This window comes from Andrographis paniculata, unplaced genomic scaffold (genome assembly GCF_009805555.1).
Source record: "Andrographis paniculata isolate CXL003 unplaced genomic scaffold, ASM980555v1 Contig62END, whole genome shotgun sequence".
NCBI lineage: Eukaryota > Viridiplantae > Streptophyta > Magnoliopsida > Lamiales > Acanthaceae > Andrographis > Andrographis paniculata.
Window position 1 is genome coordinate 7,711,409 of NW_026137598.1, and position 17,605 is coordinate 7,729,013.

The following is a 17,605-nucleotide window of genomic DNA, read 5'->3' on the forward strand; positions in this document are numbered from 1 at the left end:
AATTCTTGTTTTTGAATCTTCCCCTTACAATGTAAAGAAGTTTATAGAATTTGTCGTCTCTGGGGCTGAAAAAAATTATTTCGATATTAACCCTATCGATTCTTCTTGTTTTTATGACTTTATTGCTCCAACATATCATATCGCCATCCCAAGGGAAGCTCTTAAAATCAGCTCCAATATCCGTAATTTCCACAGTCTTCGGCTCGCTCCAACTCCGGCTTCTGTTGTCAAAAAAGGCGTATTTTTTCTTATTGATGAGTACTATTTTATAATCATTCGATAATGGATCAAAATAGATGCGACATTTGAAACTGAAGTCACAGTAATTAAGAGGGAACCCCAAATTTGTAACCGTTCTAGTCGAGGGATTGCACAGAGCCAAAAAGGGTTTTTCCATGTAATAAGTCGAGGACATGAGTATTAGGCCATCACAGCATTGCCATGTACGGAAGAGGTCGCGTACATTGCATTTGAGTTTGAGGTCGAACAATGACTTCAATTCATCGTTTTCCAATTCAGAGAGGCCAAATCGATTGTAATGGTAGTTCCGAGAAACAACTATGTCTCGATATGACAATGAATTCTTGGATTGATGGAGATGCATGATGTTGAAGTCCCTACTCGAAATCGTGTAGTTCCATGACTTGGAAATAGATTTGAATCGGAAGAGAGACTTTACCGGAAGTCGAGCTAGGATGAACTTTAGAACTTCGGAGTTGACAACTTCACCTGAGAGACGATTATCATCTACAATCAATCATCTTTGCTGCTTTTGCCAAACTGTTAATTTGCACGTAGAAAATATTTTATGGATACTATAAAATTATATTATTATTCATAATGAAGATAGAGGCTATAAATAACCGACTCGATCGCCTCAAATCTAAATCTACTAAATCTAAATGTGAATATCTATATATGGAGATTTAATAACACAATTACAAAAAGATAACAGCATCTACACTTGGGAATATGAATGTTTGATTAAAACATATATATATATATTAATGGTGGGGTTTAGTTGACGGCGCTGCAGATTGTTCTTATGATACCGTTCTGGTGCTGGGGAGGAATCTCACTCATTTTAACCATGGCGGCGGCGAAATCGGCGGCGAAGAGTCGTGGATTTCTGCTGTATTCTGTTACAATGGCGTCTGTGGATCCTCCTCCGCCGAAGAGCACCTGGTCGGACTGAAGAAGACCCTTTCTCTGCACCAAATTCCTGAAGTAATTGTTGTCGAATGAATTGGGGGTGACCAGATCCAGCGGGGCCAGATTGGTGTCGCCGCCGCTCTGAGGGCAGCCGCGCCGCCGTGTGCTGGCGAACCCGCCGTCGATGTCGGTTGCGTTGCTGTATATTCTCGACCGGAACAGGAAGCACTGGGACTGCCCTAGTGTATGTGCACCTGCATGCATATATGGTTTACATTAATAGTATAATATAATAATTAATAATGTCTAATTAATAATTAATTATTACCAGATAAAGCAACCATGTCGCGGACAGTAAAACCCTTTCTGTCAAATGCAAGAATTAGGGCATCGAGGGGGTCGAAAGGGCTGGGGAGATCAGTGTTGGCCTGAGAACGGCTGGCGGTGGCGGAGTCCGTTCTTCCGAGCGCCACCGTCCACGACGGCCCTCCGACCATGACGGAGGCGTCGCGGGCAGCGAGGGTGAGTATATCGGCGCAAGAAACGACTCCCGGGCAGATGGTTTCGACGTCCCTCTTGGCGGCCTCGATAATCTCGAAGCCTCTGGCGGAGTTGAGGTTGGGGAAGGCGGTCTTCTCCGACTGGATGGTGGGGGTCTCGTCGAGCAAGATGGAGGCGTCGCAGCCCTGGACGAAGCAATCGTGGAAATGGAGGCGGATGAGCGACGCCGCCATCCGCCTTTCGCCGGAGATGGCGCGGCGGATGGATGTACGGATAGTGCTCACTGCATTCGGACACCTGCTGTCGTAGAATGTCGGAGACAGCTGCTGCTGCTGCTGCGCCTGTGCGAGCCACGTCAGCAACAGGGAATATGCAATGGCGACGACACCGTTGCGGGAGGAAATCGAGAATAAGGTGTCCATTAGTGTTATTAATTAACTGATTGATTAATGGAAATTTAAGAGTATTTTTTAGAGAAATTAATTAAGAATGAAACAAGACAGATGATCGATTTGAGCGATGATGAGTTGAACGATATAGCAAGTGTGGTCGTGGGGTGTATTTATAGGTGAAGGGTATGCATGTATGTACGTACGTGTAGTTGGTTAGAAAAAATTTAAAATAAAAAAATTACTACAATATTAATTAATGCAACTTGTAGTTATAACTAGCACTAGCACTAGTCGCTGTTGGCTGCCACAACGCGTTAAGGATATATACAAGGGATATATTATTTTGTAAATGGTGAAAGAATGAATAAAAAATACTAACATTTTATGTATATATATCCTAATCTTTCAATAATAATTTTTGTAAAATGTTTTAAATAAAAATATAATTTAGATGTAATCAAGCTAAATAGTACAAAAACAAGTAAGCAAACCCTTGTTTTTTGCATATTGCATGCTAACGTCGTCCTTTTAGCTCTTGTGATCACTGATCTTTGAACTCAATAAACTATGCTTCTCTTCCAATCTTTTTTAAAAAAAAAAAAAAAAAAAAAAAATTAATTTGCTATTGTACATTTTAAAATGATAGGATGGAAATAGTTTTTATTTAATTTAATTTATTTTCATATAAATTAGGCAAAACTTCTCTCCCAATTTTTTTACACAAATCTTGATTCCTTCCTTAATTTGGCATTTTAGCTTAAGAGTTTATTAATTTATTTTCATGTTGTAGGGCATGAGGAAAAGTAAGCAGTCAAAAATATGTTTGGGAGCAATCACTAGTAAATATTTTGTCAAAAGTATTCACATTGTTTGTGTGTATATATTTTTATATATCCATGGAGGAATTAGTCGTGATTGCCAAATTGGGTATGAATAAATCTTATATACCACGCAACTTATATATATAAATTATATATATAGTACTAGTATATAATATTACGGGTGTCAGGTTGACTTGTGCTTTGCTTGGTACTTACCTCACCATATACACAAAGTAACAAACTGTCACGCATTATATATATATATTTCATTTTTACATTTAGTGACAGCTACCTCAACCACAGATGTAGTAGGTAGTTTCATGGATCCTGGTTGGATTTAATTTTCACTTACAGTTATGTTGCTGACCTTTGATTTATTCATTACCCACATATAAATATATATATATATTAAAATTAAAGATGAATCCTTTCTTACATATCATATACACTCTCAACGAAATTATGGCAACATATTTTTTATTGATTGAAATATATAATGCTATTCTAGGCATTCAGCAGGTTGAAATTTTGTGTGAATGCTAGCTAATTAATTAATTAATTATATTATCGTTAGGTTAAGTTTAATTGGAAATTGGAATGGTGTTGACATTTTGCCATTGTCAAAACAACTCCATTGACTAGACTACGCCGCCGTATTCCTTATCCTTATGATTAGCATGAGGATGAGTTGTCCGTGTTAGGAACAGTCATCAAATTCATCGTACCGTACCTACAAAGTATGTACTATATGCCTAAATATATCAAACACAATAATATGCAAAACTAAAAAAAAAAAAAAAAAAAAAAAAAAAAATTGTCATCAATAGCCACTGTAACTTGGGGTATCCCATCCCTCAACCATAATAATTTATTAAGAATTAAAGTGATTAATTCTTTGAGAAAATGCTATTCCTTTCCTTTGTTTGGATAGAAAATACTTTTTTTCAATGAACTGTGGTCACAAATAAGCTTTTAGCCCATTGAAATGGGATTGGGCTTTCCCTGGGTTTAATGGGCCTGGAAACTAACTTTTTCTGTTTTTGAATTAAATTAATACCAGCTTGATCAACAATTAATAATATATATATATATATAGTATTAACTTATTTATTATTATTATTTTTATTTTAGCAGTGAGATGCAATGCATGTTGTAATTTGATGAATATGTAGTGTACAAAAGTGAGCAGAAATGATTAAGCAGAAGGTGCTACTGAGTTATCTTTGTAATAAAAAGTCTGCCTTTAATTAGCCACTGCTACTGCCCATCTAATTAATGTATTATGTATGAGAAAGAGATCGATCATATCACCATTATTTAAACCACCACTGTCCTACCAAAAAGTTTGGTATATATATTATGCATGATTTATATTCACATGTGAAAGCAATGTTTGGTTCTCTTTTCCTTCACAAACAAATAATTCAATATGATAAAAAAAACACAGAATTTTGCCATGAATTTGGCAGAGAAAATGTTTGCTGGCTCTCTGTCTCTATAACTCACAGAAACATACAAAAAAAATGACAGGCTGGGCTTCCTACACTACACTACACTACACTACATACACATGCATTCATCTTCCCCCTTTTTCCCCTCAACAAGACATTAATTCTTAGGACAAAACAACAACAGACTTCCAACACTTCCATTGCTTCAAAATGAAACCTCTGCAACAACAACAAGGAATTGAATGGGATGTTGTAATGATCTGGGAAGTGTTAAATAATGAATTGTATGAATTCTTGCTTGTAATAACAACATACATGCATGATGATCAGTTCATCGGCCTCACTCGATGCTCGATGCTGCGAAGATCGCGCAAATGTCGTAAGATCTCTTGGAGAAGATCCATCCCTTTGTCTCCCTTCTTTAGAGAGCCAATGCAGTGCTTGAGGAACTCTCCATCTGCCTCGAGTGCTTGTAGCCTATCGTAGAGATTATCCACTTCCTCTTCCACGGCGAGCTTCTTTTCTCGCATACCAAACCTCGGCGCGTAAGAATCTTGCACGCCGTCGTGATTCATTCCGTTCTCATCACTTATTGCATCAAACAGAGGAAGGAGTGATCTCCCATTACACCCTGCTGCAACCCTTTGGTTGTGACGATGACCGTTGGATTTCGCGCCGTTTGCGAAGCCATTTGTGTGTCCATTGATAACCTCGACTTCTCTAACTTCATCGTCGTCACCGTGGTTGTCTAAAGTTAGAAGCTTTTCTTCCAAAAGTTTTAGCTGCTCAAGAATGGACAACCTCTCCTCCTCAAATTCCTCCAAATCGAAAACTGCATCGACAGGCGTATGTTCCTCGCGATTCAGATCGACCGAAACTCCGTCGCTGTCCTCGCCAGACGAAACTCCATTGCGGCTGCTGCTGCTGTTTCTCGACACTCTCGTCGTATCGTTTCTGTCGTATTCTAGAAGCTTCTTCCTGTACCCTTCCAGCTCTCTCTCAACCTCCTGCTTCTCCTTCTCCCTCTTCACCATCAGCTCATTCAGAAGCTGCAGAGCTTCTTGATCATACTCACTTTGCTCCTCCATCATCCTCTGATACTGCAATGCTTCCATCTGCATCGCCGCCTTCTCTTCCTGCAGCCGGTTTATCATCGCCATCGTCTGATTGGCTGCAACAGCAGCCGCGCTACGCTCTTCTTCTAGCTCTGAGTACAGCACCCGAAGCGCCTTACGCTCTTCTCGCAAAGCTGATCTCAACTGCTCAATCATAACGGCTCCATCGCAGCCGTCCATTTCGCTCATCACACTTCCATCCAGTGATTCTTCGTAATCCCTTTTCTCCATGGATGTCGGTGTATCCGGAACCTTCTCTTCGAAATCATCGTGTTCTTGAATTATATCAAGATCAGGGATTTCTGTTCCGATTGAAACGTCTGCATTGTTTCCATTGCTTTCCCAAGCTGCTTCTTCGATGTCTGGACAAGGTGCATTGTGTTAATTTACAGAGCTTTCGACAGATAACAGCAAGTAAGTAAAACATATATACCTGAATGAGCATCCATGGATGCTTCGACAAGTTCTTGCGCATATTGTATGTCTTCGGAAGGCCACCGGGCTATTGGAAATGTGTCGAAAGCTTCAACCAAATGCGCGGTTTTCGGATGAAAAAATAATGAGTTTTCATCTTCTTCGATTTCCATGAGACACTGATGAGGCTCCTCGTTTAAATCAACATCAATGAATCCATCCTCTTTCGATGCAATTTGAAGATCAGGAGCAACTTCTTGTCCCTTGTTCTTGCCATCATCATCATCATCTTCATTGGTTTCGATTGGAACTAATGTATGTCCGCTGTAGTCCAAACAAAATTCCAGATGCTGAGTGGAGGTTTCAACACAAGTGTCTAATTCTTCGACGCAAACCTGAACAGACTTATCTTCCATTGTCAAATCCGAGGTTTCCTTTTTCTCGTCATCTTCGAATGTCTTAACAAAATTCACTTTCTGGGCACATTCCAATTCCAAAACATCCCAAGATGCATATAATTTATTACAAGTTAAACTCGCACCGCAGCAAGAACAGCTCAACTTAACCTCACCGTCATTACCATTCTTTGAGCTCGACGAGGTCACGCAATCCCCACACAGGTTTTGAGATTCAACCAATTTCTGATGACTCGAACAGAACCCCAATCTGGAAACTTCCATAGAATGAGCTTCACAGAGATGATCCCTGGGCAATTTCTTGCCCCCTTTTGAAAGACTACGATCAAAGATATGATCTATTCGAGTGCACCATAGGCAGGGTCGCTTCAGCCCAAAATACTCAGCAAACTTGAGGATCGAATACGTAAACAGGGAGTTTAACAGAATGAGGACTATAAGGATCCATTCAAGAACTGCGTAGACGAGAATCAGAGTAATCTTGTTGCTGTTTCTGTGCACCATACTTGCAAATTTATTTGCAGCCATTTCTTGTGTGTACAGAATTCTAATGATCACTGAGATAGTAGGAAGGGATTATCAACAAAACCGATCAAAATAGACAAAAATCAGACGTATTCGTTGAGGGTTTCCAAAAAAATAAAGAAGGAGAGAAAGTGGAATTAGAAATGAAGGGCGGTTTGAACAAAACAACCAAAGCAGACTTGAAACTTGACTAAAATAATGGATCCTAAAGATTTCATGGCCAAGTTTGGTCCATTTTCTATTTAGCAGAATGTTATAGTACTACTAAAATAAAAAATTCAGATTACATGTAAGGCTTTATATATAATTAATAATGAATAATAAAATGGCAACAAAATTATTGGGGATTGGGAAAAGGAATGGGTTGGGCCCTACCAAGCTAGCAAATGGACTGATGATGGGCCCCGCTATAAAGGTGTGGGCCCAATAAAGGTAACCAATATGCTACTGCATCGCATCATCATTTCTTTCCTCCTCCCTCACTACCTTTTCTATATTTGGTCAATAATCAAATATGTGCCTTTAGCTTTTAAATTTTAAATCTTCAACTTTTCCATTAATTACGTCCTAATTCTTTTTTTGATATTGCTAATTTACCCACTTTACATATATATATATAATTATATGTTTATTTAATTATTTGTTTTGATGTTAACTGCAAGGCTGTGCCAGCAATGGGAACTAATAGAAATTGATTATTTTATAATACTAAAACTGGTTGTGGTTTGGTCCCCAACTGTAACGAAATTGCATTACCTTTTGTACAATGTGCCCATGCCACAGTACTGGACCTGTTGCCCTAATTTTATCATACAATAATTATATATTGTTGTCACGCCCCAGATATTTCAAAAAGTAAAATAAAATAAGCACGATATCATCTACTTCGAATTTGATCCCTATTTTAGCAAGGCAGGGATGGATTGATCCAACCTAGGGTTAGAAGAGTTGTACCTCCCGCAATCTACGAAGTACTCTAATAATAATAATATGATTATATATATAATATTGAAATAAATTATTCATTCTTCTATAAGTAGTGCAGGCGCCGCCGCGACCCACCACTGGCGGCGGCGGAAGATTCTCGCGATAATCGAGAACTCCTTAATTAAATATATATTAGGATAGAATGATATCAACAAGTATTTATTACAAAAATAGGTTTTTCCAGCAGTGTGTCTCTTTCTTACAAGCAGCTCAGCTAAGCTCAAGCTCAAGACAAAGTTTACATGCTCAAGAAGCCCCAAAAACCAACACTGCCCAATGCCGCCATTGCAAACATATTCCAAATCAATCAAATCCGAGTAGTAACGTAACTTACAGTCTGTATTATGTGCATCATCATCCTCGTTCGCCGCCTTTAAATCAACCCGGCGCTTCCAAATGGATTGGAAGCCTGGGGATGAGAAGTAGCTGGGAATACTCCAAGTCCGGTGTCATTCACATGATGAGCTTGAAATGCTCCCAGTCCCGAGTCCCCAAAAGGGTTCTGTGGGGTTATCACCGGATGCTGTGTAGGATAAGCAGGTTGGAATGCGGCAAACGGGTTGTTCTGATGTGCCGGAGCTGCCACTTGGAATGTTGGAGGATTGGAAACTGCAAACGGATCGTTAACTTCAAATGGATTGGGAACCGGCGCAGGGGCTCCGTACACAGGTTGCTGGGAAGCTCTGTATGCGCCTTCATCGTATAAGCTGTTGAGGGTGAGAGAATCGAGTCCGCCAGCCTGCAATTTGGCGACACAGAAAATGAAATGGCAGCAATAAGTGATGGAAACAGTTTTGCGAAAGCATATAGGCTATGGGTACCTACCAATTGCCTCTCCTGAGCAGCCGACAAGTTGGTGCTCGGGGTAGTGACGAGGGCGAGTTCCCATCCTGTCGGGTCAAAGTCTTTCATATGGGAAGCATCGGAGTTTGCTGGGGTCGAACCTGCAGCAAGCATATCATATATAACATTCTTAATCAAGAATAATCAAGAATACGACGACTATAATGGGAGATACAAGAAATGCTGACCTGTTGGAACTATAGCTAAGGCCAATGCATTGTTTTCCTCTATTGCAGCCGCATCAGGCGTAATTGTGTTCAAACCCTAGAATGGATTTACCCATTTATATTTGTTTAGCCAAAATAGCAAATTGTTGATGATCATGTATACTAGGATATCGAGATTAAAGAAACTCACGAGGAGATCATCCGTGTCTAAGTTGATAGGAGGAGGCACGGGAGGAGCTGCCTCAACAGTCGAGACAGCAACTTGCTCGACTTCAGCAGAAGGTGGGGGTTGAGGCTCTTCAGACAACTCTGTTGTCTCCTCCGGCTCTGAAGGGCCGTCTTCTTCCTTGTATGTAAGCATCAGCCTCTCCGGATACTCCTGATATACTCTGAATAAATCATTTGCGACGAAAAAGGCAGAATATCAGTTCATACGTAAAAGTACTAACCAAATTCATGGCTGGAACAGAAACCATTCTCGGTGCTTCCCTTATATAATCCTCCATGGTCACAAGAAAAGATTGTGGCGGCTGTAGAACATACAATGAGGAAACCACATCAATCCATCATCGGGGCTTCAGAAATTTTTAGGGTTAATGCCCAGAATTCTGCAGATTGCTCACCTCTCTCAGCACAGGGAACTGAAAATTTCTAGCAAGTTGAAGCTCTTTGCAAATGTCGTAGAAATCAGAAAGACTATTGGCCTGCCATAAGAGGATAATCATTAACATGCCAGAAAGAAAATGGAAGAATCAAATAAGGAATGTTGACACTAAATGAAGAGGAAACTTTAATGGGTTGCGAGAAGTAATTACCTGCTGACCGGCTCTCTTATAGATGTCGAGGGCTTTAATAGCTTCGTGTCTTGGCATCTCAAAGAACTGAAATGCAAAGTTGGAGAGGACAATAATTGTCTCAATGGACAGTATATTACTAAACCGCACGAGAAAAATTGAAATAGTATTTGCATATACCTTGTCAACGAGATTGATTATGCCATCATTTATGGCGCAATAAATCTTAAAGCTCTCCTTGAGCACCTGAATCACAAACGCGGTTGGGAAAATTAGAACATTCTCAAATCATTGTCCCCTTAGTTTCTTTCACACAAATACTAATAAAATCGAGCACACATTTGAGAGAAAAAGCACATACCAATGCAAGGGCATATTGGATTACATAATTGTTTACAGCTGCTCCTTCAGGCTGAAAAGCAAAGTCAATTAGACAATTTAGATGTATTTTTCCAATGTGATAAATAGCAATTAGAAATGGTAAAAAACTTAATTAACAGATTATGAGAGTACCCGACACCCAATAAGACGATATAACAATTGCTGCAGAGCAGGCAATTGCTCCAAAAGTTCTTCACTTTCCAAGTCTCTAGTTCTACTGTAACCCTGAAAACAACACCCCGAAATCATAAGTACCTCTCAACTTCATATATAGCATACATCACCTCAAAAAACGAACTGTAAAATAACTAGGAATCTAAGATGGTGTTCACTATTACATGTAGATAATAGAAAACAAGATTGCGTAGATATTGGCAAGGAAATGGTCATACTTATTGTGGAAAGCAAAACTAGCGATATCATTCTACAGTATTAACTTTTCGTTTAAACAAATTAACACAAACTATAATTGTTGTTGTCTGGCATGTCCATAAGAACATACCTTATCTTGGCCCTGTGCAGGTCTAGGAAGGCGCTCTGATTCAATGTCATACTTAAGAATCCGAAAACACTCCAGCCGTTCTTCCAGGAAGAGTGCATAGGTTCGTACCCAAGCAGAGCAATCCCAGGCTGGAAAGACAGAAATTCATCATCCCATTTCAAACCATTGTTTGTTTGTTTACTCTTCATTCCAGTGGGGCTTTGGCTGGCAGGCAAAGCAAATAATTAAAAGAGAATGTAGGACTACCAGAACAACATACCAATAGGACTAGATTCATCCTTGAAATTGGACATTTGGAGGATTCGGCCTCTTTGCTGAAAATTCAAGAGTTCCTCCCTAAATGTGGGATCACCCTCTCTCAAAGCTCGGTGGATAACTATTAGTGTTTTTAACGCCACCTGTCGAAAATGAAAGAAACAATAGACATATATTCGAGGTCCCAACAAGCAAGGAATTAATTATTATCTGAGGAAAAGAACTTCCAAAACAGCACAGAATGGTTAAATCACATATTCCAGCAAAATTCGACCAGAAAATTGATCCTACAAATAGATAGTCATAACCATATAACCAGACATACTCAGATGAAGTCCTCAGTAATACATTATAGGAAGAAAGAAACAATCTACTCAGGGGAACAGGAGGCATACCGTCCAGTTATGTGTCTTTGCCAACCGTCGAGCAAGTGCATGTATGCAGTATGCAACATCGGCCCGAGGTCGCATTGCTGATGTTGCAACCATAATTTCTGCAAGAATACAGATATGAAATAACATGGTTTCCAAATTCAACCGACTGAGTAGATGGTAACACAAATGATTCCCCCAATAAACAATACTCAGGCATTCTCCATTTTCCACATGTTACAAAATCCATTAGGAAATCTAAATCTTCAGCTAATTTTCCCAACCCCATCCTCAATACTCGTGTGCTGTCAGCAATTTCAATAAAATTAAAGCAGAAATCTCCACAAAATTGAAGATCAACACCCCCACCCCCCCACCCACAGTATCGCAAATCTTCATAATAAGAACCCCTGTAAGAAGAGTGGATCATGATCCAACTAAAATCGAAAAACATCGGCGGCACAAAATAATGGATCTGGCAATATAGAACAACGGATGAAACCTAGAGAAGAAAGAGATCTCACTCTTAAGGTGCCTCTCTTTTGGTGGATACTCGACATGATTTGTAGCCTTAACGATCGCCACATCCAAATCCTATTTTTAGCCATCGATAACAAAATATCAAAGTTAAAAACCCTCAACGAAGAATTCATCACTAACTTCTTGAACACAGCCCTATCCGAAGCAATCAAACCCAAGCCGCCTAAATCGAAAACGCAATAATTCTACGCCCTCCAAAGTAAACAAATAAAGGGTTCAACAAAAGTTCAAGAGCAAACAAGAAAGACCCAAAATTGAAAGAAGGAAGACCTTGAAATCGGAATTAACATGAGCAAGGCCAACTTTTGTTTGGTCTTTGAGAGCACCGTAGGCTTTCCTCCATGTCTGAAGTGTTCCCATTTCCCTTCAGATCGCCCCCGCTTTCTCAATCCCCTCTCCCTCCCTCGCTCTCTCTACTATCCAAAGATCGCTCCTCTTTGTTCGAGAGATACAGTAAAAGCCTTCTTTATCTCTATACTTCTTTTATCAATTTCTTTTCTTTTTTTTTTTTTTTCTGCCCTTCAATTTTGGTAAGGAAAAAAGAAAGGATTTTTATTTGTTGGTCGCTCAACATAATGACTCGTCTGCCTTTGACATCTTATATTGACATTGACTATTCCATTGTGTACAGCATTATAATAATAATAATTTACAGTGACTAACCATTTTTACTGATTTAAATTTTAACCAATTATTTTGTTAAAGGGATGGCATCACCGCGTGAATTTAATGCAGTTTTCCTAATATATTTTACAGTTAAGGCACACAGTATTTATGAAAAAATATGATCTCATTTGCTGTATATACACATATCTATATATAGGCTTGATATAAAATTTGAATCATTTAATGTATATTACATCACATAATCTTGCAGACCCAGAAAAGATTATTAAGAGTTAAATTTTCCATGACTAATAACAAGAAAGAATCTGAATGAATGGGTAGATGGACTAAACCCTGGCCTGGACCCAAAGAAAAGAATTTTTCTTTGCTTCGGCATAAAAGATTAAAAAAAAAAAAAAGGCAACTGTGTATGTCTGTTGAATTAGTAGTCTCCAGAGTGCAAATGTACAACTTTAGCATAATCAAGTGTTCCTAATTCCATAATTTTTTTTAATGTCCATTCATCATTGAAGAAGTTATTGTTGAGGGAAAGTCATCCAACCCATCCATCATTGTTTTGTTTGTTGAAGCCAGTTAAGCAGCTAGCCTACCCCCTCCTGTTCCTGTAATATTAATATGTGCTCTATCATTGTATTGTAATTTGTACGTATGTATGGATAATAGGAGGCTGAAATAAATACTAATTGCATAGGTTATGCAGGAGAGGAATAAAATGGGTAATTTTTTAATCAGCCATTGCTGGTCCAAATGGGTACAACCAGCTGCCCTCCAACAGCTTTCACACTTGTCCACGTGAGATTTATTGGAATATTATCACACTTCTCTAGAACCTTCCCAGTAGTAACATGACAAGAAATTGTGATAAACTAGAACCAGCACAAGATCAATAATAAGGCTAAACTTGACCAAGATGTAAGAAAAAAGGCAAAGTTGTGTGGATCTGTATTGTGTGAGCATTTGGCAGAATTAAGGTATATACAAGTTGCAACATCAAAGATTGAAGAGGGGAAGGAGAAAAAATGTAAATCATTTCAATTTGATTGAGCAGACTTTCTTTGATATGTGAATAACTTAATTGAAGATCCTAGTATGGTAAAGCCCACCAAGGAGAGAAAACTTTTAGCCACAGTCACTGTATTATGGGAGAACTTGTCCCAATCAAAGGTGCTAATGTTGATGGGATCATCAGAAGATTGCTAGGGGTTGAACAAATGGTTGAACTTGTCCCAATCAAAGGTGCCAATGTTGGGGGACAGAACTGCTGCAGTAACGGCGAAAACCACAGCAGATAGAACAGTAGCTTTCAGCCAACCATGGCTGCTGGACAGCCTTCCGAGCATTGCCTTGCAGTAATTATCAGCCTCTTTGAAGAGGGAGTGTTGAGAATTATGTAATTCACCACTTATTGCACTCGCATTCTGTAAAATCGAGGAGGTAAAAAGATAGATCAGATGTGTATCACCACATAAATCTCACCAAACAAGGAAATAAAGATAATAAATTTGGTGAGGACCTTCTTCCTGAAACTCTTGAGTGTGTCTTTGAGGGCTTGAAGAGACAAAAGTTTCGAAGAATATTCATCCCAATTCTCAGAAAGCTTCCTTAAAGCAGCAACACTAGCCTTTATATTATCCATGTACATCTCGTCCTGTCAAAATCCAACACAAGGCATTATTGGCATCTTTTCAACAAGCACAAACATAGCTCAGTAAAGGATTAACTGCATAGGGAATCAGAGAGATGAGATGTTCAAACCACTGCAGAAGTTTCATCACAGTCGCAATCATTTTCAAGTCAAACTTACCCACTGCTTGTAGCAATCTGGATTCTGAGCCAAACACCATATAAAGATGTTCGTTGCTTCCTCCTGTAGTGCAGGGATACCTACAATGGACTGTTTTATTAAGAACCTTCATGATTCTTAATTTAGAAGGAAGCACAAGAAAGTAAGTACAAAATTACCTTCCCTAGCTGCTTTCACAGCTACATCCTGTATCTGCAGTGAGACTTGTTTCATGGATTTGCTTCCAGGAGTGCCAGCAAGAGCAACCTCTTTGAGAAGAGGGTAAATTTCCTCGAATCTTTCAGTGACCTACAATGAACACACATTCACATCTTACAAACTTTCAGAGAATATGACTGCTGAATTTTTTGGGTCCATTTAAATTACAAAACTTCATCGAATTGTACCTTGGTTCGTCTCGAAGATGGAGGAAATGTAAAGTGTAGCAGTAAGTCAAGTGCTGTAGGTGGCACCAGGCGCTCACCCTTCCTAATAGCATTGCTGACTAGTACGTTACGGGCTTTTGGTGTGACCAAAATGCTGGTAAATATGAAGATACACAAGCCATTGAAATTTTGGGTTTAATCATAACAAAGCAATGGAAAGAATTTTTAGGCTTCAAAATTTTCACTCACTGCAAAATCAAGTCCCTTGTTTGTGGATTTGATGACCCCAATTTTCCTGAAAGCATCGGTAATATATGACATGACCATAACTGCAATCCCACAGGCAAGTCTCCTTGTGATGCCTACAAGAAAATGCTCATCATCAGCTTGGAAATTAAAAATAAACATGGAAAAGAATGACGGCAAGAAAGCAAACGGTTATGTCACTACACACCTGCAGTATCATCCATACTAAAACTAGAAGCTTTTCTTGTCCTTTATACTTGGTGTTTTCACGCAGTTTTGGAAATAGATTAACAAGCACATCAGGCTTCCGGCGCAATACCATTGCTAGAGTTAGAAAGATAGCAACCTGTAGTATCAACAGTCAGTAAGTTGATGTATATTACAACACAAGGCAAATGATCATCTAATCATCCAGCCATATATACAGTTCATTCGATAGATAGTAGCACCTAATAAATAAGTCTTTTATTTCTTGAAGGGAACCTCTTCGAAAGATTTTAAAAATAGCATACAACAATCCTTATCAATTTCAAATACTGTCAGACATGTTAATTACTCAAAGCTCTCAATCATTCACAAGGAAGTTTTTAGTTGATAGAAAGTTGGGAGCATACCTGAGACTCTGAAGTTGCTGGTTGCACTCCATTTTTTGAACCCTTAGATCTCAACTGTAGAGAAGCCAAGTCAGCAAAAATGCTATCCAACGACCAGGCCACAAAGGATTCCAAGGAATCGTCGGATTGATGATTGATCCAGTCAACTGAAATTTTATAAACAGCTTCTGATATGTAGGAAACAGGAATCTGTTTACAAGAAACAAACCAATTAGTAAATGCACTATAATAGTCTAAAACGTTAACATGGAAAATTATATGGAGCACATAAGTGCACCCCTCATGACCAAAACTAATAGAAAACCATGGGAAGAATAGGACTAAGTTTCAAAAATATGCTTCATGAAGCAGGGAAAAAGTGATCCTATATGCAAATTACAGACAATGGAGTATATTTCGGATCAGATAAATAACAAAGTTCAAAAACTTACATGGTAAAAGCTTACATGATTGGTCTGAAACCAATCCTTGTGCACATATAAAATATTCTTGCATATGAATATCTTAAGACTTTATTAATCAAGATCATTTGGAAAAATCACATCAGGGGACACACCTCATTAGCAAACCAACAAAAGTAAACAACTTTATATTGCATACATAGCTACCTTAGCTTGTTTAATTTTAACATAAGAAAAACCAACTCCAAGGAGACAAGAACGCTACCCACATAACAGCAAGCTAAATTGATGTCATAAGAACCAAAAATCGACTATCAAGAAACATAATATACTCACATCAGCAATGTTTGCCACTGAAGACTCCCTGAATAACTTTAGCCAGGGGAATTGAGAAGCATTCACGGCAGAAAACGCGCGCCCGAAGTAATCCGCAAGTTTCATCATTTGTTGATCTTGCTGCCCTTCGTTCAATTCCTAAATGTATAACCACCAAAAGGTTTAACAAATTTTGAGAATTTCATCACCACCAACAACAAGAAGAAAGCAAAAAGGAACTAAGAACAAAACAAACCGATAAACTAGATAGAAAAGCGGCGAGATCATCAGCGTCGATCTTCGACGCAGCATCCGCCACGGTGACCTTCGGCTTCTTAACCTTCTTCTTCTTCTTCTTGTTCACACCCACGCCACTACCATGAGCATCGCCATTACGGCTGGAATTATTGTCGTCGTCGTCGTCGTCGTCTCCTCGACGATCATTGTCCGATTTCACCGGAATTTCACCATCGTCGCTAAGAAGGGCGGCGGCGCGCTCATGCTTCTCCAAACCCTTGAAGGAGCTGCCGGTCCCATTAGCCAAAGCATGAGAAGGATCCACCGCCGCTTCCTTATTCTGATTTTTTCGACGCTTCTTGGCATAGGTGACCGTCTGCCAGCCATCATTGCTGTCTTCGGCGTCATTGATCGGCTCCGAGGTGAGGAGAATTGATTTATCTTCTTCTATACCATTGCTGTCTTCGGCGTCATTAATCGGCTCCGAGGTGAGAACATATTTATGTTCTTCCATTGTCTGAGAGAATTTAGAAATTGAGGCAGCGGAGTTTCTCGGGAAGATCGCTGGCTCGGAAAAGTGGAAAAGCTAAAGCGCCGCCGTCTATGTGGGCTTTAAAACATCTGCTATAAATAGCAATCCAAGGGGTTGACCTCATCTTTCAGAAAATTACTATAATGCCCCATTTGAGATCCGATCCGTACAGAATCTTCTTTGATGATTCTAATCAAAACAAACTGAGTAGTTTTTTGTTTTCCTTTGTTTTTTTTTTCATTTTTTTCAAGTAGATTATAATTTGCACCTTATCTGAATCTCCTTTATATATGTAGGTTTTTTTAATATATATATATACAGATTTTAGATATAAAGGTCAAGGGTTCGATTCGTAATTTTGTAAAAAATCCAAAAAAATATTATTTTGGAAATAAATATTTAACTTATATATTTTGGGCTTACAGACTTCAAAGACAATAAAACTAAGCCCATTAAGAATGGCCCAAAATGTTATTCCTATTCTTCCATTTCTTTTAACAAAATTATGGGCCTTTCTCGAGCTCAACTGTTGGATCAAATCTTTTGCAACGTGTGTTTTTTGGACGAGTCGGATAAATTTAATTTGGATTTAGTATTAAAATAAAATAGGAAAATTTGGACGTGAAATCTAAATAATAAATAAATAAATATTAGGAAGTTTTGGCAATCAGTTGATGCCGTCAGAATTGGCATGCCATTTGCGAACTGACCAGCTGCTTCCGCATTTTATCGATTTGATTCGAATTATTGGTTGAACAGTTATTTTTTTGGATTTGTTTTATGTGATGATGAATTGATGATTGGAGTATTTGAGTATAGCGTTCGAATCGCGGCGAC

The 17,605-nt window shown here is 38.9% G+C and overlaps 4 protein-coding genes across 5 annotated transcripts; all 4 read right to left on the minus strand.

Annotated features, from left to right (window-relative positions):
• Positions 1-897: 897 nt before the first annotated feature.
• On the minus strand, positions 898-2,183 carry LOC127261010 (lignin-forming anionic peroxidase-like). The gene is made up of 2 exons (XM_051289133.1): positions 1,481-2,183; positions 898-1,406 (listed from the first exon to the last, which is right to left on the minus strand). Exons 1-2 carry the CDS (start codon positions 2,073-2,075, stop codon positions 1,018-1,020), a joined length of 984 nt encoding a protein of 327 aa, XP_051145090.1. The 5' UTR covers positions 2,076-2,183; the 3' UTR covers positions 898-1,017.
• Positions 2,184-4,252: 2,069 nt separating this feature from the next.
• On the minus strand, positions 4,253-7,038 carry LOC127261009 (myosin-binding protein 3-like). Of its 2 annotated transcripts, XM_051289132.1 has the most exons (3): positions 5,866-7,038; positions 4,633-5,794; positions 4,253-4,536 (listed from the first exon to the last, which is right to left on the minus strand). In XM_051289132.1, exons 1-2 carry the CDS (start codon positions 6,788-6,790, stop codon positions 4,644-4,646), a joined length of 2,076 nt encoding a protein of 691 aa, XP_051145089.1. In that variant the 5' UTR covers positions 6,791-7,038; the 3' UTR covers positions 4,253-4,536; positions 4,633-4,643. The 2 variants fall into 2 exon arrangements, with proteins under 2 accessions (XP_051145089.1, XP_051145088.1); XM_051289131.1 differs by having other exon boundaries at positions 4,253-5,794.
• Positions 7,039-7,917: 879 nt separating this feature from the next.
• LOC127261011 (putative clathrin assembly protein At2g01600) lies at positions 7,918-12,150 on the minus strand. The gene is made up of 15 exons (XM_051289134.1): positions 11,898-12,150; positions 11,612-11,681; positions 11,112-11,209; positions 10,721-10,859; positions 10,462-10,589; positions 10,092-10,184; positions 9,940-9,990; positions 9,759-9,824; positions 9,600-9,665; positions 9,408-9,488; positions 9,234-9,314; positions 8,975-9,163; positions 8,806-8,881; positions 8,600-8,718; positions 7,918-8,513 (listed from the first exon to the last, which is right to left on the minus strand). Exons 1-15 carry the CDS (start codon positions 11,985-11,987, stop codon positions 8,148-8,150), a joined length of 1,713 nt encoding a protein of 570 aa, XP_051145091.1. The 5' UTR covers positions 11,988-12,150; the 3' UTR covers positions 7,918-8,147.
• A 1,017-nt stretch (positions 12,151-13,167) lies between these two features.
• LOC127261012 (uncharacterized) lies at positions 13,168-16,829 on the minus strand. The gene is made up of 10 exons (XM_051289135.1): positions 16,256-16,829; positions 16,021-16,158; positions 15,284-15,472; positions 14,878-15,015; positions 14,673-14,785; positions 14,445-14,577; positions 14,217-14,346; positions 14,059-14,138; positions 13,768-13,902; positions 13,168-13,672 (listed from the first exon to the last, which is right to left on the minus strand). The coding sequence occupies exons 1-10, from the start codon at positions 16,748-16,750 to the stop codon at positions 13,451-13,453; spliced, it is 1,773 nt and encodes a 590-aa protein (XP_051145092.1). The 5' UTR covers positions 16,751-16,829; the 3' UTR covers positions 13,168-13,450.
• Positions 16,830-17,605: the final 776 nt, after the last annotated feature.